The following is a 25813-nucleotide window of genomic DNA, read 5'->3' as shown; positions in this document are numbered from 1 at the left end:
TTTTTTCATCATTCAACTGTCGATAAATTTCACCACTATACTGGTCTCTGTTCTGAATGACGATGGCGCCCCCTTTATCCGCTGAACGGATAATTATAGAATTGTCCTTCCCCAAAGAGATCAATGCATTATATTCATCCTTAGATAAATTGTGTCGAACTGGTGTTCTCCCTTTGAATTGGGAGCTTACCTCATTATCCAACATTCTAATGAAACTTTTAATGGAGGCATTATTGGAAGGGGGATCAAACGAGAAGGCTTTTTTAAAAAGTGAACTAGATGTTGTGATGGATGTAGAGTCTGAGTTGCTGAAGAACTCCTTGAGCTTCAAACTCCTGTTTAATCTCCATAAATCTTTCTTCCAATGGAAGCTATTAAAGGAACATGTGGGGATGAATGTAAGGCCTCTTTGTAATAGTTTGGATTCTGTCATGGTAAGGACACGGGAGGATAAATTAATGATTACGTTTTCTTTTTGTATACCCGTCTGCCTCGACCCCTGTTTACCACGTCGAGTGTGGGATCGTTTCCTTTTTGTGCTCGAGTGGCTACTCCTAAAGGGGGGCGTTGTGTGATTGGGAGTACAGAAGAAGGGATATCCTGATCACTTTGTGATGAATTAGCACCACTGGACCCTTCTGTATCAAAGGGTCGCCGAGTGTTCCTAAAGCGATTACGTTGGAATTTGGGATTAAGGGATCTCCCTGTTATCCAGGAATATACACGCTGTTCCTGGTAGTCCGTGTTCACCTTTGCTAATTTGTCTTTTTTATATTTAATTAAATCTCTTTTGTATTCCTCAACTTGGGTGTTTAATTTGTCAAACCAGTTGTTGGAACTGTCATTAATGAGATGGGTCTTGTATGTGGTATCAAACGATTTGATCTTATCACGAATAATATTAAGTTCTCTGCTGGATTCCTCTATGACTAATAAGATGAGGTCCAGCGAACATTTATTTAGAACTGCCACCCATCTTTTACAGAACTCAACGTTGTTTCGTCCAATGGTGGGAACATTCTTAACCCTAAAGCATCTGGGGATTTTTCTTTCTTTATGATAATCTGAAAGTGTAACCCCGTGTAGGTGGTAATCAATTTCTTTTTTCTTTAGTTTGAGAATCTGTGTAAACAATTCATCTACAGATTGTGTGCCCGCTGTGTCTAAAAGGGTTTCTTTGAAATACAAATTTTCAGCTTCCGACTCACTGAAACTGAGAATGTCCCCTATTGGTAACTGTATATTCAAAAAACCACTCCCATCTGATGGTATATTAGTAGCCCCTGACTGGCTCTGAGACATCACTAGTGCAGAATGGAAATGTACAAACAGGCAATGATAGTTGTTAAAGGTGTGGGGTTACAATAACCATCTGGTGCTGTGTGCTCCACTATATGATGTACCACTATGTAGTGTTGCTCAGACACTATTTTTGTACATAGCAATAAGCCCAGTGGACACTGACCTGTGTCTATTCAAAAACATGAAAAAAATGAACAATGAAAAACATAAGAGATACTTCTTGTTATGAAGCACAGGATAATTTAGTCCGCATGTATCAAACCAAAAAATAAAAAATAAAAAATCATAAGAAAAAAATAAAAAAAGGAGAAAAAAAGTCTTATTTCTGTATTGTGCAACCCAAATCCATAAGAAAAAAAAGGAAGAAGGAATGTTCTGATATATCGGAAAGAGTAATTTAAAGGGGTGCCATGCAACCAACCGGATTGAAAAACAAACCAGAAGTAACATATACTGCAAAAGATGGCCGGCACTCCACAAAAAGAGCTGATACTTGCCCGGGTGCCCTCCAAAGGAAAAACTGCCAAACATGTATGGAAATAACGGTGGCACTCACAGGACTTGTGTAAAGAAGACTCACGACTCAGGAAGGTCAAAGTTCAACATTTCAGTCTGGCGACTTTTATCAAGAACTACAGATAAAAGATACAGTGCATACCTTTATACCCAGTGACATCCCATAGTGACAATGTACACCTGCTCACCACGCTGCTGCTGGCGTCATCAACATGAGACAGTTTTGGTCATGTGGAGGTCATTTCATCCTCACAAGTTCATATATTGATTATTCATATACACATATTTTTATACATGCATTGCTTGGCTTCACACTCGCTTAGGAGCTGGATAACATGTTTGACCTGTGGGTTCTGATTTTCAATATCACCCAAGACATATGCCACTTACCTTTTGTTATCATGTATGTTACATGGTACATGCTTGCTCATGCAGCAAGATCGCTAATATGACTCTTTATTACATTGAAATTGTGTTGTTATTACCCGCATGTAGCATATTGTTGTTTCTGTATTCGCATTGTTGTTTAATTTGTATGTCACCGCTTGCTTTGCCACCTCACCAGGAATCATTACACAGTATTGCTATGTGTCTGCCTTGTCACAGCGACAGCGTGCTCGCTCCCCAGTGCGCAAGCGGGGGGGATTGTAGCGTGCTTTCGTTGCAGAGCCTGTTCTGTGTATTTACATGTAGTCGTCCTGGTTACTTACCATGGTGACCACGCTGTGCGCGATTACATCATTGCGCAAGCGCTCTGTCTCATGTTGATGACGCCAGCAGCAGCGTGGTGAGCAGGTGTACATTGTCACTATGGGATGTCACTGGGTATAAAGGTATGCACTGTATCTTTTGTCTGTAGTTCCTGATAAAAGTCGCCAGACTGAAACGTTGAACTTTGACCTTCCTGAGTCGTGAGTCTTCTTTACACAAGTCCTGTGAGTGCCGCCGTTATTTCCATATATATATATATATATATATATATATATATATATACACACACACACAGTATAATCCTTGTGGCTGACATTAAAGATAAATGTGCGTGCGTGTGTGTGCGCGTATATATATATATATATATATATATATATATATATATCAAATAGAAGCACATAATTTATTTTTCTTTTGTGTGTATATTGTTTTAAGGTTTGATAACTCCTTTTGATTTCTTTGGGTGCTCTGGTATATTTGCACAGTGAAATGTAATATTGTTCATAGGCTATACATGTCAATATGTGTTTTTTTTTGTTTCCGTGTATAAACGCAAAGATTTTTTATAGGATTATCTGCTAGGGGGCACCAGCCAAAATTTTGCCTAGGGCACCAAATTGGCTAGGGCCGGCTCTGGCCATAGAGGCCAGCCTGGCCAGGGATGCTGACTGTGCTGGATGACTGAGGGGTGCTGTGCTGTGAAAGGGGAGCATAATTAATGAGGCATGGGGTGCTGTGCTGAATGAGGGGTGCTGACTGTGCTGGATAAGGGGAGCATAATAAGGCCAGGAGTGCTGTGCTAGATGACGTCACTGCTTCCACCTCTTTCTTCCTCCCCTTTTTCTGCCTACTCTCTCTCCTCTTCCTACCATCTTTCCCCCTTAGTTTGGTACCTTCTCCCGTGGAAGTGGGCGGGGGAGAAACTTTGTCCAGGACCTTCTCCATGTTCTGTAGAGGGGAAATGTCACCGACCCCAAGTTAGAGAGTGGAGAGGCCACAACAAGACATGACCTCAATGAACTGGACGTTAAATCCTCTCTTTGTTTTTGTCATTGCATGTTTTCTTTCAATCGTGGCTCCTCTGTAAGCTTCTTAGGTAGCAGCCACATACCGTGTTTCCCCGATAATAAGACCTACACCGAAAATAAGCCCTACCCTTACTTTTGGAAAACGGTCCAAAATAAGCCCTACCCCGAAAATAAGACCTAACAAAATCCCTATTTTGTCAGGTCCCTGCCTGCACTACACTAAAATGCCCCCAACTCCGCCCCCCGTATGAAATGGATGCCGCTGTTAAAGATTTAACAGTGGCATCCAATCACAGCTGCAGTGTCTCACTCTCTCACAGTGAGCGCACGGCAGCTGGCGTGCGTGGCAGAGTCATTTACAGCAGCGCCGCGGAGGAGAGGAGAGAAAAAGAGGAAAAAAAATAAAGGTAAGTAAAGAATTGTATTGAATTATTGAAATTGCTGTCAATGTTAATTAAAATAAGCCCTACCCCGAAAATAAGGCCTATGGTGTTTTTTTGACCCAAAAAAAAAATAAGACAGTGTCTTATTATCGGGGAAACACGGGTAGTTCTTCAACTGCATCCTGAGAGATCATATAACAATTGATCAGCACGCCTTGGTTCTCTGGTTAGGAGAATGAAAATATGAGCATGTAAATGCTACCAGCAGTGAGGTCTTTAGGCAAATGCTGCTGATTGTTGATGGATCCTGTTTAACTTAAGAATTGAATCAACTAAAGTCTTGTTAACATATAATACACTCTGTATTATGCCTGATGAAGTTACGTTTTTCTGCTTATAATTTTACCACTCTTTTATCAAACTGATAAATTGATTGTTGAATATTGTGCAGTTATACCCCTGTGTCTCAAAGACAATACTTTTCTGATATGAATTCATTTAGACCACTAGAAGGACATTATCAAGCACTTAACTAGCATCCATATTTGCTTTTCCAGATGTCACTATGTTTTGTGCCTTTTTAGTGTTCTTTGTGATTGCTGTATTAAGCTATCCACCAACGTAGTGTACATTATGGGGTTCTTACTGAGTTGGACTCATCTGCGTCCACTTTTCTGGATGGCCACGACAGCCTGCTTACTATCTTATGCTAAGGTTAGAATCTGCCCCTGTATGCAGAAAATGTACACGCCTGCATGTGCAAGCCTATCCCACCCACTGTTTTTCCATCCGCAGCTGCAATCAGTATCTGGACCTGCACCTACCCCACACTGGGTCCATCTGAAACAGGCGTCCCACCTCCATCCACATGCTACAGTAGAGCATGAAAGGCAGCCTACACGCCCATGAAATTCCCTTAACACTCCTAATTGATGGAATAGATCAGCGCGTTTGCAAGGTTGTCGCACAGTCACCACCCAGAAACGCCCCTTACACAGGTAGTCTGATCCACCAAAGGACATATTTATCCATTCGCACTGGCATACTCTGCCCATGTGCCTAAGTCTGATTTGGTGCATGCACAGTATATCAATTTACTTTTTTGGCTCATTAGCAGTATGCTGAAATCTGCGAGATCCGTCCACATTGCCACTTGGGTCCGAAACAGAGTGAGCCTCTATGTGCATCAATAAAAGTTAAATTGACGGCCAAAAGCAGATGTAAAAAAAAATGCAATTCAACCATTTGAGTTTTAACGTATATTCTTAGTAGCAGGTAACATACGTGCAACGTAAAATCCAGTGTATGAATACATACAAGCAATAGAGTGGTGCTGCGCTTATAATGGGAAAACACATGTATTGGTATGGCAGAATGACGTAATCATGACACAGAAGTTACTAAATAAAAACACCACATTTAATATAAAACAATTAGCAAAACATATACCAAATAGAGTTCACACATAAATATCAATGACTGAAATAAGGTGTTATATAAACCGCTGTATAAATTAATAGGACCAGTAAATGGAATCTCCGTCTATATACACTATAAAAGCTGTCTGTATACCTTCCACATGTGATGAACCAAGCAAAGTTTTATACTGTAGCTGCTTTTTGGTTAAAAATGCTCCAAAATGGTGTACTTGCTCTATTCCCAAATTACCAGTATAATATCCGGCTTGTATGAAGATGATTATTTAGTGGGAACCCATGCAGAGCACAATCTCCACATGTATACGCTCTATATCAACACCACCAAGGGAAGCAGATAGTCCATGTGAGCCCACAAACCAGTCCCACAGCAGCAGCAGAAGTAAAAAAACAAAACAAAAGGTGACGGGTTACTCTCTGGATCCAGTATACAGCACAGAGATAGTACACTAGTACCACAGGACAGATGGGTGTAGTCCTCTGACTAGCTTTGCCTCTTTGGTCACTCATTAGCGCCTGGACTTCTAGGTTTTTGATGATAAATAACCACCTCTATCACTATAGTCTGGGGCGGTGTACTACTAAAGCAGTGGGACAACCAACGTAAAGCAATGTCATCTTATGCTGCTGTTACATAACAAGTACAAGTTTAAGAGAGCTTTTGGTGAAATGTATTCACTAATATGTTATTGTCTTTTTTGTTTTTTGCTGATATATATTTATATTATTGTGGAAATACATGTTTCACAATAGTCACTGGCAGTCACAAGCAACAACACGCTACCAGGACTTGCTGGGGCATGTGATTTCACACTACCTGGGAACACTGAGTTAGCAGATTTGCCACTCCATGGTCCCTACGTTATACAGTTCAGTTTGTAGGCCCTAGGAGGTAATCCCACTAGAGGCTCAAGCTCCATGCTTACTGGGCTAGGACTGGTTTTCCCTGGGACAGGGGGACCCCACTCTGTGGGTTTTCCTGTTATAGTGAGTCCAGTTCAGTTTTTCCTAGCCTGTCCTGGTTACTGCATTAGCAGGGCAACACTATGGCTGCCATCCCCATGCCTTAGTGGACCCATACCTAAACTATAGCACTGGTTCAGATTATTCATCTTGGAGGGAAGCTAAACTATTTATTTTTAAATATATTCTGTTAACTGTGTAAAGATACGTGCTGATGCTGTTTATCATCTTGTAAACTTTAGCCAAGGCTTATTGAGCCATAATAGATAAGCTTCCTAAAATACTGTATATATTTACTTACAGTATGCACCCAAATATAAATAGGATGTTGTGTAATTGCCATTGCCTCTTATAGGCCTCTCCAGACACAGCAGGCTGCAATCACAATTATTAGATTCTAAATATGGACGCATTTTTTGTGTATGTGCTTCAAAGTTTATTTTTATATGCTGCAAATGGATTTATGTCCTTTTCTAATTCAAGTTCTCTACACGTACTGTAAGTGGTTTCTGAAAACATAGGCTTATTTAGCCTGGGATATCCGGTGTTGCTGGAAGTCATTCTCACTAATCCTGGCCTAAGACACAAGTTGTCATGGATCTCTTGTGTAGCTGATTATCAGGGAGTGTTTTTGCATAAAGCATTTCATTCTTGTTTTAGATCTTTTTAAACATTCTTATCTAGAATGTTGCTGAGAATAACTCTTAATTGTAAAAAAAATAAACAATAGAGTATTTCTTACCTTAATAGGCAACGTTCTGAAGTAAGTTTCTTACAAGAAACTCATTTAACTCCCATATTTATCATCACTAATGGGCCCATTACACAAAGCTACTTTCCGAATGCTTCAAGTAACGGGCCCATACATTATTAGGAACCCGATAGGGCCGCCTCATATTCAGCAAACTGTTTTCGGAGTTTGCTTGCAAAAACAAACGGTCCTTCCTTTGGGAAGGAGGTCAGGGGTTGCAAAGAGGGAAATGAGTGGATCCCTTCGCCATCTTCTCACTGCTTGAACTTTGGCTGTGTGCATACATGACCTCTCAGATAAGCAGCAGTGTTTCTGATCGCAATAGCATCTAATTTTCAGAGTAGTTGTCCCCACACCGGACCAATGCTGAATTGCTCTAGTAATTACTGTAAGTATCCTAAAAAGCCATAAAAGCTGAACATGTAAGAACAAATATACTGTTCTTAGTTACAGTAACTTATTCCCCTCTCCTAAACATAATTTAGATTTGGGAAGGGATTTCAGTATGAGTGCCTTACTAATTATTCACAGAAAGTCAACGATTACTGGTAATGTGAGAAAGCCTAAGGTTGGGTTGTCCATACAGTACCTCTGTAAGACGCTTCTTCTGATAGATGTGTGAAGACCAGGATTACACGTGTCTGTCTTCTGCCCACCAGACAGTGTTGTGCACATACTCACTGACGTACTGTTAATAATTCCTTCTGATCACACCTTTAGCTGATTTTAAAACTTTTTGGGACAAAGGTTGTCACAGTCAGCGGAGATTCCCTACGTCTCATGCAAATTTTCACTCTTTTCATCAGATGTTGGAAACTGATTGTCAGACTTATAGTTGGATGATCAGAACTCCAACCTTTTTTCCACTATCCTGTACAATCCACAAAGGTGCATAAAAGTGGAAATATCCCATACTGTACATCAGTACATTCAATAAAATGTGAAATGTAGCACATAAAGATTTATACGATATCTTTAAGAAAATAAAAACACAATTTATTTCAGATTCCAAGTCCGTAGCTTGTTTTATACTACTTATACAGTATGGTAATAACTCTGGCAGATGGTTTTCTGATATACTAAGGAGCAGAGGAAGTGCCCTAATGTACCAGCATGTCTCCTTATTCTTGTAGAAGCGGAATAGGGGAGGACAGGGTATTCAAAGGCAGAACTAGTACAGTCATTGTCTGTTCACCTAATTGTAAACTGAGACAGATCCACACAAAGCTGCAGACACACCTGTCAGTAGCTGAATCAGTTGTGGGTGCCTTAATGTTGATGCAAATTCGTTTTTCACTATCAAAACAAATGTTAAAATGTTTCTTGTGCTTATGACCTGGTGGAGTGTATCTGGGATGATGCTGTAAACCTGGCACCTTTGCTATTGGAATAGAGCTGGATGCATCTTCGTAGGATTACCACTCAGCATATGGATATAAATATGCTATTTTTACATTTAAGGTCCGGCTGCGTCCTACAGGCATACTCCCTACATTGGCTAACAGCTTGAAGTTGCATGTCAGGAGGATAACATGAAATTAAGAATCCATGTGACCAAGGGAATTAACCAATTGGTACTATGAACTATTGACACATATGAACTATTGACACATATGAACTGCAGTACTGCACTGGTTCTGCAGGTGTCTGGAGTCAGTCTGAACCTTGCATGAAGTACTTTGTTTAATTACTTGCAGGACTAGCATAATTTACGTGCGCTATTAATGTAATGCGTCATGTCGGGACGATTCTACAGGCCAGTGACAGTGGCATGCACAATAAAGTTTTTTTAATGCGGCGCAGTGTGCATGACCTCGCACCACACCGTTGAGAGTAGCCGTGAGATGAAGAGGAGCAGCTGCCAAGGTAAGGTTGGTGACTGATGCTGGCTGGAGGCACACAGGCTGGTGCTGGCTGGGGAGACAGAAGAAGGTGCTAGCTGGGGAGACAGAAGGGGGTGTTAGCTGGAGCGACACTGCAGGGGTGGAGTTGCAGAAACATGGGGGGGGGTTGGAGGGCCCTGGCTATTTTGTCAGTCCTGGGCCACACAATGTCTGATGGCAGCCCTCCCACTATTCAAAGTAATGAAGTCTACACGAGGAGGGGATGTGGCCAGAATGTGAGAGTAGGTTCAAGTGTCGATTGGAGCATGAAGGGTCCACTAAGGAATTTCAAATGTTGGGACCCCAGAAACTGTGCCAACTAGAAGAGAAAATGGCAACCAAGAGAGGGTGTCTGGACAGGCCACATAAACAGGCAGAGCAGGTACAGGGAAGCCTTTGCTGAATCTTACTGCCCATACGATTTGATGGTTCTATATGGCAGAAATTATCACAGTTAAGTTTTGTACATGTCATATCTGATCGGCAGCCTGCTGAAGCCATTGACTTCAGCAGAAGAGGAGTGAAGAGGGCAGAAGTGGAAGAAGGTGTGGGTGGTGTGAGAAGGATAAGGAGATGTGAGGAGCACAGGGGAAAAGTGAGTGGTGGGGGCTAATGATAGAAGTAATTGGAGGAATATATATGAGAAGTAAAAAGAGTTAGACAGACAAATGGTGAGAAACAAAAGACACAGATGGTGAAGAGATATAGGCAGGGGCAGGCTGACCTGGGTGGCAGGGTGGCATTTGCCCCCCGGGCCGGTATAATTTTAGTAGTCCAAGGCCACCTGCAGCCGTGCTCTGCATATGATTAGCTGGCTGCGGGAGGCAGGCAGAGGATTCTCCCTGGTTGATCTGTGCTATAGCACAATGGGAGCAGCCAGGCAGCATTCTCGTCCTTCCTGCCCACCAGCAGCCAAATCAATGCGTGGCTGCACCATGCGCCCTAGGGTTGGCCCCATCCAGGACGTCGGGTTAGGCTGACCTTCTCTGCTCCATAACACCTCTTTTACCCTGCATCCTATTCCTCTGTTCTGACTCCCTGGACCCTAAGTTCCGTCCCTTCACCTCGTCTCAGTGCCGCCTCTTCTTCAAAGGGGCACAAACAAAGAGATAATCAGGAGAGGCAACAGGGAGAAGTCGTCAGGAAGTGGACACTATCCATTTTTTTCCAAAAAAACAGCTGAATTCAGTTGTTTAACATTGACAACGGCCTTGGGTCGCTACAGCACATGCGCCAACATGTTTTTTTGCACATGCGCATATCATCACAATGTTTTCTCCCATCAAATTATTTTGATATAATGGTTAGTTACCATCGCATTTACAGATTCAATGGTGGAAACTAATAATCATTTGATGGTGGGCTTCCCATGTTCATCTTTACAAGATCCTCCTGCATGTGTTGTGACTTTGCCTACTATGTTGCATTTGGTCTTGCTTGCTACCATTGTGGCTAAAGCTAATAAATTGCTAACTCCGCCTACTTTTCTGTTGTGCACCGCTTATAGTTGAGATTTATTCTAACCTACTGTACATGAGGACACTCTTCATATTTTTCCAAGGACACTTTAAGTTCTCAATCAGACCCTATCTGGCATAGAAGAAGCTTGAATGATAAAGCAAAGTAATCTGAAGTTGGAACTCGAGATGTGCGCTGACTCCCATATTTTGGTTTTGGATCTGGATTAATCTTAGTGTTTTGGTTTTGCAAAACCACCCTCAAGTGTTTTGGTTTTGGATCTGGATTTTTTTTTTTTTTAAATGATAAAAAGTTTTTAAAATAGCTATAATCATGTCATTTTTGCAATCCAAAACCTGAAATTTGGATTTAAAATCTGAATTCCAAACAATAGGAAAATCAGAGCCGCAATTCAGATTAATCCGGATCTCCCCAGGAGATTAGAAATGCGGATCTAGTTGGATCCCCATTTTTAAGCACCTTAATACTTATTGGGGAACAGCGCTATATCAATAAAAAGTATTATTATTATTTTAACATTATTTTATACTTTAAGGGGGTCATTCAGACCCACTCGCGAGCGGCTGTCCGCTCGCAAGTGGGTCGATGGTCCCCACTGCGCATGCGCACGACAGAGGGAGCTCCGTCGTGCGCATGCGTGAGACCCGACGAGTGAAGGACTTTCCTTCGCTCGGAGTGTCTCATCAAAGGGGGCATGCTGAAGCCGGCCCCACTGACATCACTAGTGATGTCAGTGGGAGTGATTTTGGCTCTGATAGAGCCAAAATCACTCCTGGCCTTGCAGTTGAAAAACCCAACCGCAGGCTTTTACTCTCAGTTCCGATGGTCGCGATGGTGAAGACCATCGTGACCATCATTCTGCACGCTCGTATATGCTGTGGGTGGTGACCCACAGCTATACGAGCGTCCAGGAGGACGCTCCATATTAATGGAGGTGGGCCCTGATTCAGAGCGAGCGCTCTGGTCAGAGCGTCCAGCTCTGAATCAGGGCCTAAGTTTCTTACCCTATTTACCAAGACAAAGACATTCTCAATAATAAGTTTAACTTGCTAATTAAATGAAAGGGGGGCAGAACACTGTCAGGGAGATGTATCAAGCCTTGGAGAGAGATAAGGTAGTGTGGTTGCTTTGGGCAACTAATCTGCTTCTGTCATTTGTAATATTGTGCTACTGTACATAAATAACAGTTAGAAGCTGATTGGTGGCTTTGGACGACATCTCCACGTTATCTCCCTCCAAACCTGCTATATATAAATATGAATGTGTGTAGCTGCTATACGGCAGGCCAGGAGCACCAGCAGGACGGTACAGTAACAGTCATATCAGTAATAATTTGTGGACCCTGCGAACGTAGCAGTCAGTAAGGAATGGAGACTGGCAAAAAAGAATACATAAAACATTTTTTATTATATGTTAAAATATATAAAAAAAAATAATTATGCAGAATATTTAACAACAAATATTTGTACGTTATCCCTGAAAAGTCATTTTCGGGCCTACCTGCAAACATTAGGCACCCCCTTAATGTATGTACTGGGGACTGCATCAGATATTATTTTGATCACAAAAGCAGGTTTGTATAAATTTACCAAGCACAGGAATACAAACCATTGCCGAGCGTGGCCTCAGCAGCTAATGACATTTATAGATGGACTACAAGGTGCAAAACTTCAAGGAGGGGATCCCTCTGTTACTGTCCGCTCTCACATACACAGTCTGATGATTGCGCATGTGCAGTAGCGCAGCCGGAGTCTGAACCCAGATGTAAAGTGTTCGAAGTAGCCATCATTTTACTACTTAGACATCGCAGGCACGAGCTCCAATCAGAGTCCCTGTTCCTGCATGTCATTGATAGGTGACTGATGGGTGAACATCATGGCATAAAAGCCTCATACTAGGGCAATCTCCTGACTCACGAAGAGTCATCCTTCAGCACTCAGGAGAGGAAAAACCCCCTGTGGGGGAAACCTCTGGGGAACCATGGCTTTAGGATCACCCTTCCCTCTGGGCATTAAGAGGTGTACTAATAGGTACAGGGAGGGGTTCAATACTTACCAAAGATCAGCGGCTGCTGTGTAGGGTTGGGTACGGGATCCCGGAGGTTGGGATGCCAGCAGTCAGAATACAGACAGCGGCATCCCTAAGTATACTAACCCTAACCCTCCCCCTTACCCACCTTTGCTGCAGCCTAACCCTAAATAAGTTTTAATTCTTATAGTAATAAGTGGATACCTTCTGAAAATAAATTTGCCCAGTGAATAAAAGCTATACAGTAAATTGCTAATACAGTATTTAGGTGTTAAATGCAAAAAAATTGTAAAATGTACTAACGCAATTGTGTGTAATAACTAACAGGATTCTGAGAAAATGGCTATTTCACACTTAACATTTGCATAGGCAAAAATAGAAAAATATTCACCTGTTACAGCTATATTTTACACATTTTAGCCTATACTAGTTTGCCCTATTTACAGTGATCTACCATCCTGACTACGCCACTGCTCCTGAATCATTCAACGTCCTACATGTGGGAAAAGACACACTGCCGATCCTGCCTTCCTCCTTTTCGTGACTCCCTCCAGTCGTCTGCCATCATCACTACTCCACTGCTCCAGAAGCATCCGACATCCTACTACATGTGGGAAAAGACACACTGCCGATCATGCCTAACACCGCTTTGTGGCTCCCTCCAGTTGTCTGTCATCTTGAGTACACCACTGCTCCAGAACATCCAACGTCCTACATGTGGGAAAAGACACACTGCAGATGTCTGCCGCCCTGACTGCGACAATGCTCAAAAGTGTCCGACATCCTACACCAGAGAAAAGACCCAATGCAAATCCTGTCTTCATACACTTCATGGCTCCCACCAGTCATATGCCATCCTGACTACACCATTGCTCCAGAAGTGTCCGACATGTGGGAAAAGACGCATTGCAGATCCTGCCTTCCTTTCTCCGCTCCATGGCTCCCTCCAGTCGTGTGCCGCTCTGACTACACCACTGCTCTAGAAGCAACCGACATCCTACATGTGAGAAAAGACACACTGCAGATCCTGCCTTCCTCCCTCCAGTCATCTGCTGCCCTGATTACACCACTGCTCCAAAAGCATCCGATGTCCTATATGTGAGAAAAGAAACACTGCAGATCCTGCCTTCCTCCACTCCGTGGCTCCCTCCAGTCATCTGCCATCATCAGTACGCCACTGCTCTAGTAGCAACCAACATCCTACATGTGAGAAAAGACACATTGCAGACCCTGCCTTCCTCTGCTCCATAGCTGCCTCCAGTCGTCTGCCGCTCTGACTACACCACTGCTCCAAAAGCATCCGATATCCTTCATGTGAGAAAAACCACACTGCAGATCCAGCCTTCTTCTGCTCCGTGGCTCCCTCCAGTCATCTGCTGCCCTGATTACACCACTGCTCCAAAAGCATCCGATGTCCTACATGTGAGAAAAGAAACACTGCAGATCCTGCTTTCCTCCACTCCGTGGCTCCCTCCAGTCATCTGCCATCATCAGTAAGCCACTGCTCTAGAAGCAACCAACATCCTACATGTGAGAAAAGACACATTGCAGACCCTGCCTTCCTTCACTCCATAGCTCCCTCCAGTCGTCTGCCGCCCTGACTACACTACTGCTCTAAAAGCATCTGATGTCCTTCATGTGAGAAAAACCACACTGCAGATCCTGACTTCTTCCTCTCCGTGGCTCCCTCCAGTCGTCTGCCGTCCTGACTACACCACTGCTCCAGAACATCCAACGTCCTACATGTGGGAAAAGACACAATGCAGATCCTGCCTACCTCCGCTTCGTGGCTCCCTCCAGTCGTCTGTCATCTTGACTACACCACTGCTCCAGAACATCCAACGGCCTGTGGGAAAATACACACATGTGGGAAAAGACACACTGCAGATCTTGCCTTCCTCCGCTCCGTGGTTCCCTCCAGTCGTCTGCCACCCTGACTGCTACACTGCTCCAGAAGTGTCCGACATCCTACACCAGAGAAAAGACACAATGCAAATCCAGTCTTCATACGCTTCGTGGCTCCCTCCAGTCATCTGCCATCCTGACTGCACCATTGCTCCAGAAGTGTCCGACATCCTACATGTGGGAAAAGATGCATTGCAGATCCTGCCTTCCTTTCTCCACTCCATGGCTCCCTCCAGTCATGTGCCGCTCTGACTATGCCACTGCTCTAGAAGCACCAGACATCCTACATGTGAGAAAAGACACATTGCAGATCCTGCCTTCCTCCGCTCCATAGCTGCCTCCAGTCGTCTGCCGCCCTGACTACACCACTGCTCCAAAAGCATCCGATATCCTTCATATGAGAAAAACCACACTGCAGATCCTGCCTTCTTCCGCTCCGTGGCTCCCTCCAGTCGTCTGCAGTCCTGACTACACCACTGCTCCAGAACATCCAACGTCCTACATGTGGGAAAAGACACACTGCAGATCCTGCCTTCCTCCACTCCGTGACTCCCTCCAGTCATCTGCCGACCTGACTGCGCCACTGCTCCAGAAGTGTCCGACATCCTACAGGTGAGAAAAGACACATTGCAGATCCTGCCTTCCTCCACTCTGTGACTCCCCCCAGTTGTCTGCCGCCCTCACTACGCCACTGCTCTAGAAGCACCTGACATCCTAAATGTGAGAAAAGAAACTCTACAGATCCTGCCTTCCTCCGCTCCGTGGCTCCCTCCAGTTGTCTGCTGCCCTGACTACACCATTGCTCCAAAAGCATCCGATGTCCTACATGTGAGAAAAGAAACATTGCAGATCCTGCTTTCCTCCACTCCGTGGCTAACTCCAGTCATCTGCCGTCCTCACTACGCCACTGCTCTAGAAGCATCCAACATCCTACATGTGAGAAAAGAAACACTGCAGATCCTGCCTTCCTCCGCTCCGTGGCTCCCTCCAGTTGTCTGCTGTCCTGACTACACCACTGCTCCAAAAGCGTCCGATGTCCTACATGTGGGAAAAAACACACTGCAGATCCTGCCTTCCTCCTCTCCATGGCTCCCTCCAGTTGTCTGCTGTCCTGACTACACCACTGCTCCAAAAGCGTCCGATGTCCTACATGTGGGAAAAAACACACTGCAGATCCTGCCTTCCTCCTCTCCATGGCTCCCTCCAGTCATCTGCCACTCTGACTAAAGCACTTCTCCAGAAGCGTCTGACGTTCTACAAGTGGGAACTGATACTCTGCAGATCCTGCTTTCCTCCGCGACTCCCTCCATTTGTCTGCAGTCCTGACTAAACCACTGCTTCAGAAGTGTCCGATGTCCTACATATGGGAAAAGACATACTGCAGATCCTGCCTTCTTCCGCTCTGTGGCTCCTTACGGCCATCTGCCATCCTGACTACGCCACTGCTCCAGAAGCGTCCAACATCCTAAATGTGTGAAAAGACATACTGCAGATCCTGCCTTCCTCCGTTCCATGGCTCCTTACGGTCTGCCATCCTGACTACACCACCGCTCCAGAAGCGTCTGATGTCCTATATGTGGGAAAAGACTCACTGCAGATCCTGCCTTCCTCCACTCCTTGGCTCTCTCCAGTCATCTGCCGTCCTGACTACACCACTGTGTGTGTGATCCGCCAACCTATCTGACAGTTGGTAAGTGCATATACACTTACCAATCGTCCGCCCAATGTCTCAGGCATGCTGTCACAACTGGGTAGGCATTTAAATTTGCCCACCCAGTTGAGCTGTCACTCACCGCCGGGTCCCTGCAGCATGTGTACGGGCTATTGGCAGGTTGGTAAAAAAAAATCAGCTTAATTATTGCAATTGGTGCATAGTTGATAAATACACCCTTAAACTTCTATATGTACATTCATTGTTATCACATGCTATGCACATTTACCTCAAACTAATGCAAATTAATTTACCTGCCCCGTCTGTCCCTCACTCCATCATCCTGTCTCTCCTCACAGCCCATTGTATTACTAATGATCCCTCTGCCAGTCCTCCTCCATGACTTCTAATACTTTCTCAAATGGACAGTTCTGACTTTCCTTCTTTCATGACCCAAGTCTCTGTTCTTTCGGCCATTTTAATGTAATTTCTCTAATACTACATTATGAATTTTTGTTCCTAAGTGTATCATTCCTTCCTATACTTATCCTAATTATGTGTCCTTGTAAATATGTTACCTGTTCTATCTATCTTGTCCTGTATTTCACCTTAATATACCGCACTCTGCTTTCCTTACCCACCTCCATCATACCCTGCTATATAATATTATTATTATTATTATCCTTTATTTATATGGCGAACAAGTGTTTTGCAGTGCCTTACATAGTACATAAAATAAGTGAACAAGAAACAAGTAACTTACAGTACATTACAGTGCAGGACAAGGACACGATTTATATATATTGCTACAATAGCAATTAAAGCACTCACAATAAGCAGCAGGGAGTTGGCAGTCAAGTGTTAGGTGCCCTTATGGGGAGTAAGGAGTAAAAGTAAATGTAAAGAGAAGTATATGAGGTTAGAGGTCCCTGCTCGTGAGAGCTTACATTCTAAAGAGGAGGGGTAGACAGACAGGCGTGACACAGAAGGGGAAGATAGGGAGGGAAAGAGCATGAAGTGGGTTAGGATGAGAGCTGGAAGGCCTAGATGAAGTAGTGGGTCTTGAGAGCCCGTTTGAAGATTTGTAGAGAGGTGGAGAGTCTGATATAACTTACCTTCCTCCTTCCTAGCTGGTAGCTGGAAACTGCAGCAACTGTAGATAGAATGTTACAGAATATAGCACTGTGATGTCACAGTATAGGTGTATGATGTCACAGCAACCATAGCAATGCTGCTATGTTACAGTTATTAGTTACAGCATTTATACATATACATTTTATACATCAATTGTTACTGGATTTACATGAACTATGGCAATGCTGTACAGAGTGCCCTAACATATAAGTGAAGGGAAAATGTAAACTATAGGAATATCTAGATTGTAGTAGATTAGAGTTTGTATGTTCTCCCTGTGCTTGTTTGAGTTTCCTCTGGGTGTAGTAGGTACAAATCCCGACAGCGGCAGCCCGGCAAGGGTGAAACTCCCGATCGTCAAAAGGTAAGTATCGCTAACCTAATTCTACCCCCTAACCCTCCCTTAGGGGTGCCTAACCCTAACCCGTCCCCAAGTGCCTAACCCTAACTCCCCTCTAAGTGCCTAAACCTTACCTCCCCTTCCCCGCAGCCTAAACCTAACTCTCCCGGGGGGGTACCTAACCCTAACCTCCCCCCCGGGAGTGCCTAAAGCTAACCCCCCCTCCCCTAGCCTAAACCTAACCCTCCCGTGGGGGTGCCTAACCCTAAGTCCCCCCTGGGAGCCCTAAAACCTAACCCTCCCCCCCGCAGATGTCCGCGCCCACCTTACCTTCGTTCGGTATGCCGGGCGTCTGTCTACCAGCGTATGGATAATGACATGCATCGGGATTTCAACGCCTGTCATTAGTACCACGCCGGGATTAGAGAGTCGGGAAGCCGGCGGTCGGCATTTAGACCGTAGGCTTCCTGACTACATCCCTTTCCTCTAGGTACTCCAGTTTCCTCCCACAATCCAAAAATATACTGATAATTTTTTTGTCAGGAGTCAATTAACCTAACATTAGTTTGTATGTGCATGTACATGTGGTAAGGAACATTGGCCCTCATTCAGAGCCGTTCGCTATTTGCGGTCGTTCGTTTAAAAACAAGGGGTGGCTATTCAAATGATCCGTACGCACATTGCAGTCTGTTCACACCTCTAAGTCTGAACGAACGAGCAAAACATACGCTCGTTTATTTGTTAAAAACGCCCCCTGGCCGCTCGCACCATACGTCATGTCCGCTATTTATTAGATTAATCGAGTACATCGACCAGCGTATGAACTGCTCGCTATTCTTGTGGTTGGTGTTTGCTACCACAAATTTGCGAGCAGTTCTGGCTCTAAAATAACCCAGTGACGTGGTCATTGACGCTGCTGTTTTAAATATACACACCCATAAAACGCCCGTTTTGACCTTTAAGCACGCCTGCGTTCGGATCTCCACTCCCCATTTTCAAGCACCTTCCCCTGTTACCACCCACATACGCCTCATTCTGTCACTCAAAATAGCAGGCACTCGCTATATAGCGTACAAACGATTTTCGGCCGCACTGACTGGTTCGCGCATGCGTATAACGATCCGTACGCATGCGCAGATGTGCAAACATCGCTCGGAACGAGCGTACTGCCGCTAACGAGCGGCTCTGAATGAGGGCCATAGTGGTCTATGACGGAGATAAAGTACCAACCAATCAGCTCCTAGCTGTCATTTTTCTAACACAGCCTGTAAAGTGACAGGAGCTGATTGGTTTGTACTTTAGACCCCATAGATTGTATGCAGGGGTGCCGAGAGGGGGGGGAGTGGGTACTAATTAACCGAGCCCGGGCTGCTGGAGTGGCCCGGATCCAGCGCCACCCCCCTCCCTCTTAAATCATAGCAGCCCAGCACACCCTGCTATGTGCTAGGCTGCAGTGGGAGACTGCTCGTGGCTGCTGAGCTCAGCAGTCTCCTATGCCTGTGGGGGAGCGATCACGCTGATCGTGCTTCCCACAGCTTTGCGCTGGGCTGAGGGGCTCACAGCGCCCTCCTTCCCAGTGTGCAGCGGCGCAGCATAAATATTTTTTTCATTTAAAAAAAACCTAAGGGGGCGTGACCACATGTCCCGCGATTAGGCCATGCCCCCTTCACCCCGCCAGCCTCTCTACGCCACTGATTATATGTTGATGTAAATTTTCCCTTTAAAGAGCTGCGTAAATGTGTGTTATATAAATAATTGGGAATATATATATATATATAAAATGATAGAAAAAGGACATGCACCTAATGATGTAATATTTAAGAGCAGACAAGTGGTAACTGTATGTATGTTGCTTGTACCAAAAAGATGGTCTGGATGGTTTTATAATAGTTTTCAGCAATTGAGATTATTGTAGCTGTATTTACTCCTTGGCATGGTCTTAGTACAAACCTGAGTTCTCCAGACCAAACTGTTCCTTATTGTGTATAGAAACGCTGGCACTCCTTGATGTTCCTTATTGTGTATAGAAGCGCTGGCACTTGTTCATCAGCACATGGCTCAAATTACCTTCTTTCTTGATGTGGAATCACCATGGATGATTCACTTTGTCACATGGTCTCTTCATGTTATGTGCTGTTTGTCACTTTGTCATATGGTCTCTTCGTGTTGTGAGCTGTTTGTCACTTTGTCACATGGTCTCTTCATGTTGTGAGCTGTTTGTCACTTTGTCACATGGTCTCTTCATGTTGTGAGCTGTTTGTCCCTTTATCACATGGTCTCTTCATGTTGTGAGCTGTTTGTCCCTTTATCACATGGTCTCTTCGTGTTGTGAGCTGTTTGTCACTTTGTCACATGGTCTCTTCATGTTGTGTGCTGTTTGTCACTTTATCACATGGTCTCTTCATGTTGTGAGCTGTTTGTCACTTTATCACATGGTCTCTTCGTGTTGTGAGCTGTTTGTCTCTTTGTCACATGGTCTCTTCGTGTTGTGAGCTGTTTGTCCCTTTGTCACATGGTCTTTTCATGTTGTGAGCTGTTTGTCTCTTTGTCACATGGTCTCTTCATGTTGTGAGCTGTTTGTCCCTTTGTCACATGGTCTCTTCATGTTATGTGCTGTTTGTCACTTTGTCACATGGTCTCTTCATGTTGTGAGCTGTTTGTCCCTTTATCACATGGTCTCTTCGTGTTGTGAGCTGTTTGTCCCTTTGTCACATGGTCTCTTCATGTTATGTGCTGTTTGTCACTTTGTTACATGGTCTCTTCATGTTGTGTGCTGTTTGTCACTTTGTCACATGGTCTCTTCATGTTGTGTGCTGTTTGTCACTTTGTCACATGGTCTCTTCATGTTGTGAGCTGTTTGTCCCTTTGTCACATGGTCTCTTCATGTTGTGAGCTGTTTGTCCCTTTGTCACATGGTCTCTTCATGTTGTGAGCTGTTTGTCCCTTTGTCACATGGTCTCTTCATGTTACGTGCTGTTTGTCACTTTGTCACATGAGATTTAGATTAATCAAATGTAAGGACTTGGGGCCTGATTCAGAGATGGACACACTTTATAGACGGCCGCAACTGGACGATGTTTGTTCTACTGCACATGTGTCTTAGCCACACTGTGCATGTGCCGCGATGGTCCTGTGATGGCAGTTGCAGTGTGGTTTAGGACACACGGTGATTGACAGACAGCGACCTTTTGGGAGAGGTAACGGGGTAGTGGCAACAAAAACGCAGATGTGTTGTGACCATTTCAGGGGGCATGTCGCAGCCTGCGACTCTGTCTTCAGTTGCCGTGTCACTGGCTCCGGCATCTTACTATTGATGGTCATTCTGAGCAACTTTATTGTTGCTCAGAGTTCCGATGGTGCGACCGATGTTTCAGATGCTTATCCAATGCTGACTTTTTCGGACGCAAGCAGTTGATCTGAGAAGCTGGTGGTGGATTTCTCTTTAAAAAGTCAATGGCTGCAACACTGACCAATGGACCCACAGACCGAATAGCCGATATTGGTAAGCAGCCACACTTACCACACTTAACAATTGTCCGCACAAAATGTCTGCCCAGACATCACAAAATTGCCTGCCCAGTTGTGATGTCAGTGTCGGCGGTTCCTTCTGCTAGTGTAATGGGTCAGTTGGTGGGCCGCCAGAACACACCAGCAGTTGCGCACGATATATCACATCTTCCGTGCTGCATAGCCAACACGATATATTTGTAAATGTCATTGTTTACGGATATATTGTGTGCACACACGAGCTGCCACACTTAACTATGTATCATTCATTGGATATACGATCAATATTTTGCATAGTGTATACCCGGCATTACTGTAGTTTTGCCTATATGCACTGTGAGTAATGTTCATTCTAACAACCAGCAGCAGAAAATGTGGACAGAATTATAATTATGCATAAGGTAGATGCAGGCAGCCGTGCTTTTTGAGACCATGGATAATGTGTGACGGGGCAGTATGTAGTGCTGTGAGGTGGACATGGATGGGGGGAGTGTTGTGAGGTGGACATGGATGGGGGGTGTTGTGAGGTGGACATTGATGGGGGTGTTGTGAGGTGGACATTAAAGGGGGGATGCTGTGAGGTGGACATTGACGGGGTTGGGGGAGGTGCTGTGAGGTGGTTATTGTATATTGCTTCCTATATTTTATGTCACCACAATACTCTCTGATTGTCATACAAGGCTGGTAGGTGATGTCTTTGATTATAGTTCTTTCATAAATTTCATTACACAATTAAGCCCCATCCCCATTAGAGAAACCATGCCTGCAGTTTTTTTTGCCGCGTCCATTTTGCTGTTGCCGTTCACTGGTACCAGGGCCACTTAATTGCATTTGCCCTCCCCAGGCTAAAACTTGCCAGTCAGCCTCTGGATATAGAGGTCTATTCATGAAGCAGTGAAGTGTCATGTTTATCTGAAAACAGGGCACTTCTCTGCTTCGTGCTATTCATAGAGCAGGATACCGCTGGAGAAGCTTATTACTTCTCCAGCGGGGCACCTGTATGTATCCCATCACCATACATTTGTATGGTGAGTGCATTTCCTAAAGGAACGGAAAGCTCAGCTTTCTGTACCTCTGCTAGCACCGCATTTGCCATCTCACGATGGCGTTAACAGTGCTGTTTAGGGGAGAAGAGCAGTGAAGACACCTGTTCTGAGCCAGCAGCCAATCAGAGGTGCCCAGGTTATATGCATATGTATATCCCGGGTCACCTCCTGTAGTGCTGACTGCTGGGTTCCCCCGCTGACCGAGTCCCCCCCGTCCATACAACTGCTGCTGCTATTTTAAAATGACCGGGCATATGTATTACCCGGGTCACCTCCAACCAAGCTGCCAGCTGCCCCCGCGATCCCCATCACTGCTGCTGCCGAGGGGATCCTGCGCATGTGCAGGACCACAGAGGAGGTAAAAAACCTCAGAAGAGACACAGAAGAATATTTATTTATTTATTATTTATTAAGTTTCTTATATAGCGCAGCATATTCTGTTGCGCTTTACAATTGGAAACAGTAATAGAACAATACTAGGTAACAACAGACAGATATATAGGTGGGAAGGCCCTGCTCACAAGCTTACAATCTATAGGGTAGAAAAGACCGGCCCACCGAACAAGTATATTACACTCTCACTTCGCAAGACAGGTAAGTGTACATGAATTGCTACTTATCAATACTATAGATCAAATCGAAGTGATGTGATCTATAGTGATAAGTAGCAATTCTATACTGCAGATCTTAATGAATAGACCCCATAAAAACATAGAGGGAGAAAGGCATGGACACACACAATAGGGGACACAGATGTACACACACAAGTGGGAAAAAGAGGGGTGTCATGGAGACATACACATATGGGAAGGAGAATAGGGTGCTGGAGTAATAATATAAAAAGTTAGTTCTACACACAAACAGGAAAAATTCTCTTGCTGCTACAATATAAAAAAAACAACATGTATTCCTTAAATATGGGAAAACAGTGGCTATGAAAATATGTTTTTAAAGAAATACTGCCTGATGAACTTACCAACGTAGCATCCAGCCTCCTACGATCAGTGTGTGTTCCTCTTGTATGGCAGCAGGGGCAGGAGCAGCTGCAGAGGTGCCAAGGAAACGCAAGAAGAGAGCAGTGCACTCGTGGAGGAGGAGTAGAGATGACATCAGCATGTACATAGAAAGATCTGTGCCCGCAGTGTTAATAGTGTGCAGGCACATAGGGGTCTATTTATTAAGCTTTGTTAGGAGACAAAGTGAACAGAGGTAAGGTACCAGCCAATCGGCTCCTAACTGTCATTTTTCAAACTCAGCCTGTGACATGGCAGTTAGGAGCTTATTGGCTGGTACCTTATATCTTATATACCTTTATCTCCTAACAAAGCTTAGTAAACAGACCCCTTATTTCCCAATGTCACCCCTGCCCCCAAAGAAATAAGGGTCCCATTCTGGCGCGCTTACCAGCTGCCAGTGCCCAGAGCACCTTCTTCACCAGCTCTACCCACACTACATCCTGCTTTGCATAACCCATTTAATCATATTTTTCTTCTGTTTTGGTAGATACCGGCATATGGCATCTGTAATACTACTCCAATATGTCAGATGAATTCCTCAAATCAAGTATTTTCCTACTTTTCAGGGTATACTGAATCCATTGCAGGGCTTCCTGTTTAGTCTGGCATTGTATGGATGGACAGGATGGGACATCAATTTCAGACTACACCAGAAAGAAATTCCATGGGAACATCCGTCCAGTTCATCTGCTGTTGATACAGCACAAAATGGCAGAGTTGGTTCTTTCCTGAACTATCCTGGCTACATCCAGGACCCAAACAAGACTGAAATGGGCAATAGTCAGCAAACTGATGAAGCACTGAGCATGCTCTCTGAAGGTAATGGGAGTTTAAGTGAGAGGACAGGCAGACACTCCCCAATTTACCAAGGCTGGTAATTAATGTTTATGCACATTAGTTTGAATTGTCCAATTATTCACTCTCACTTCAGTGCTTTCCTAATTTTATAAATGAAAAGGCCTTATTGTTGCACTGTGGGACTACTGTGTATTATACAATGTTTCTCTTTACCGCCAAAGTGTGGACCCATCATCTACAACCTTTTCATAGACTGATACAATGCAACCTATCAATTTACTAGAAACCAATGACCCCACAAAGTGACACATGCCTCGGTGATGTCACTGGTTCCTAGTGAATATTACAGTCTCATGTATACTGGTTTCTCCCATGAAATAGCTGCCTCCATGTTATGTAGGTAATGCATTTTTTATGAATGTGGCTGCTGAAAATGTGACCGTACCTTATGCAACATGAGTAGTGGAAAATATCAGATATAGACAATAAAAACATAATGCCAACGTTTTATTGTAAAACATTTTTACACTTTTTGTAATAAAATGCCATGAATGAAAGACATGAGTATCTCTACCCAATATTGACTGGATAACCACATTTAATTCTACAGTGTAATGTTACCGTATGTGTATTATCAAAATGTTTTTATACATTAATGGTGCCACTAATAGGATACTGTACTTGAACAATATATTTAAAGTTAGAGATCATTGGCTCGGATCTTTCCAAGTTCTGCTATGAGAGATGAGATATTTGGAAAGATGACATTTTGCCTCGTTTTGAGATCAGAACTTGGTGGGAAGATCTGAGCCAAAACCGAACCGCTCATCTCTACTTCTGTAATCATTTAAAAAATTTAATAAATCACTGAATTAGGGTTTAGTATAGTGCAGAGGTTCCTAAATGTGGTCCACAAGGCTCCCCAACAGTTCAGGTTTTAGAGGTATCCACGGTTGAGCACAGATGGTTAAATCATAGTGACTAAGGTACTAATGATGTCACCTGTGCACCTGTGGTCAAGCATGGATATCCTTAAAACCTGGACTGTTAGTGTGCCTTGAGGAGTGAGTTTGGAAACCTCTGGTATAGTGTAATTAACTAAAGATTAAATTTGTCAAATATGACCAGTTTTTAAAAAACTATGTGGAAGTCATATGTTAGTCATATGTTAGTTTTTATTGGATATATGGATGAATTAACTAGGGCGTTGTGCTCTTCATACATGGAGAACCATTTTTAATGTAATTAAAACATTCAGATATTTCGATAAACACATTTTCCAGTTAACAAGATAAGTACCACTAGTCAGACCTCCCTTCCCTAATGTGCACAGTAAAAGGGAATATTGTGGTTCTTTTGAATAGCCACATTTGTTAGTGGTTAGTTTTGCAACATTGAAATCTGTAGGATTTAAATTGCAGAACCTACTAAAGAGGAAGTGAATCGTAGCCAAATAATAAATATAAATACATTGAAAGCTTATTACGCAGAATATCTGCAACTTTTCAAAAAGTATTTATTTTTACCTGTGGAGTAATAAATATTGAATCAGCTAAACTACTAATGTTTTTCTATGAGAGTGACTTACAAAGAGTCATTTATCAACTGCAAAAGTGCAAACCCATAGTGCTAAATGCCCTCATGTGGTGTCACTTGCCTACTTGTGTGTAAGTGCTTTAGGTTTAATAATTTTGTCATTGATTGCAAACCAAGATGGTGACATCTGCGGGGTGCAAAAGATTCCATCATCCGATGGGAGGAGGTAGGTGCATTGGCGGTGTTCCTGGCTAAGTACAGATAAGTGCACATACTGTCACACCAACATTTATAAAAATGATCTCATTTTATAGGACTGGATTATTTAAATGAGATAAAGGGGTAGAAAGGATACATTTATAGGGGAGTTCCGGCTTTTTAGAGAAGCATACAAACCTTT

At 43.7% G+C, this 25813-nt stretch overlaps 1 protein-coding gene across 2 annotated transcripts in view; it reads left to right on the top strand.

Annotated features, from left to right (window-relative positions):
* GPR143 (G protein-coupled receptor 143) overlaps positions 1-25813 on the top strand; it is a 126492-nt gene that overhangs the window by 85042 nt on the left and 15637 nt on the right. Inside the window, exon 8 of one of the 2 annotated variants that reach the window (XM_088451545.1) lies at positions 23646-23898. In XM_088451545.1, the coding sequence (XP_088307671.1) occupies positions 23646-23898 (253 nt within the window). Of the gene's footprint in view, positions 1-23645; positions 23954-25813 lie in introns of both variants that reach the window. The other variant, XM_088451546.1, reaches the window with a different exon arrangement.

Source organism: Taudactylus pleione, unplaced genomic scaffold, assembly GCF_031769625.1.
Source record: "Taudactylus pleione unplaced genomic scaffold, aTauple2 ptg000026l, whole genome shotgun sequence".
NCBI lineage: Eukaryota > Metazoa > Chordata > Amphibia > Anura > Myobatrachidae > Taudactylus > Taudactylus pleione.
Note: the sequence above shows the minus strand (reverse complement) of the source record. Positions and strands in the feature narration are given on the sequence as shown.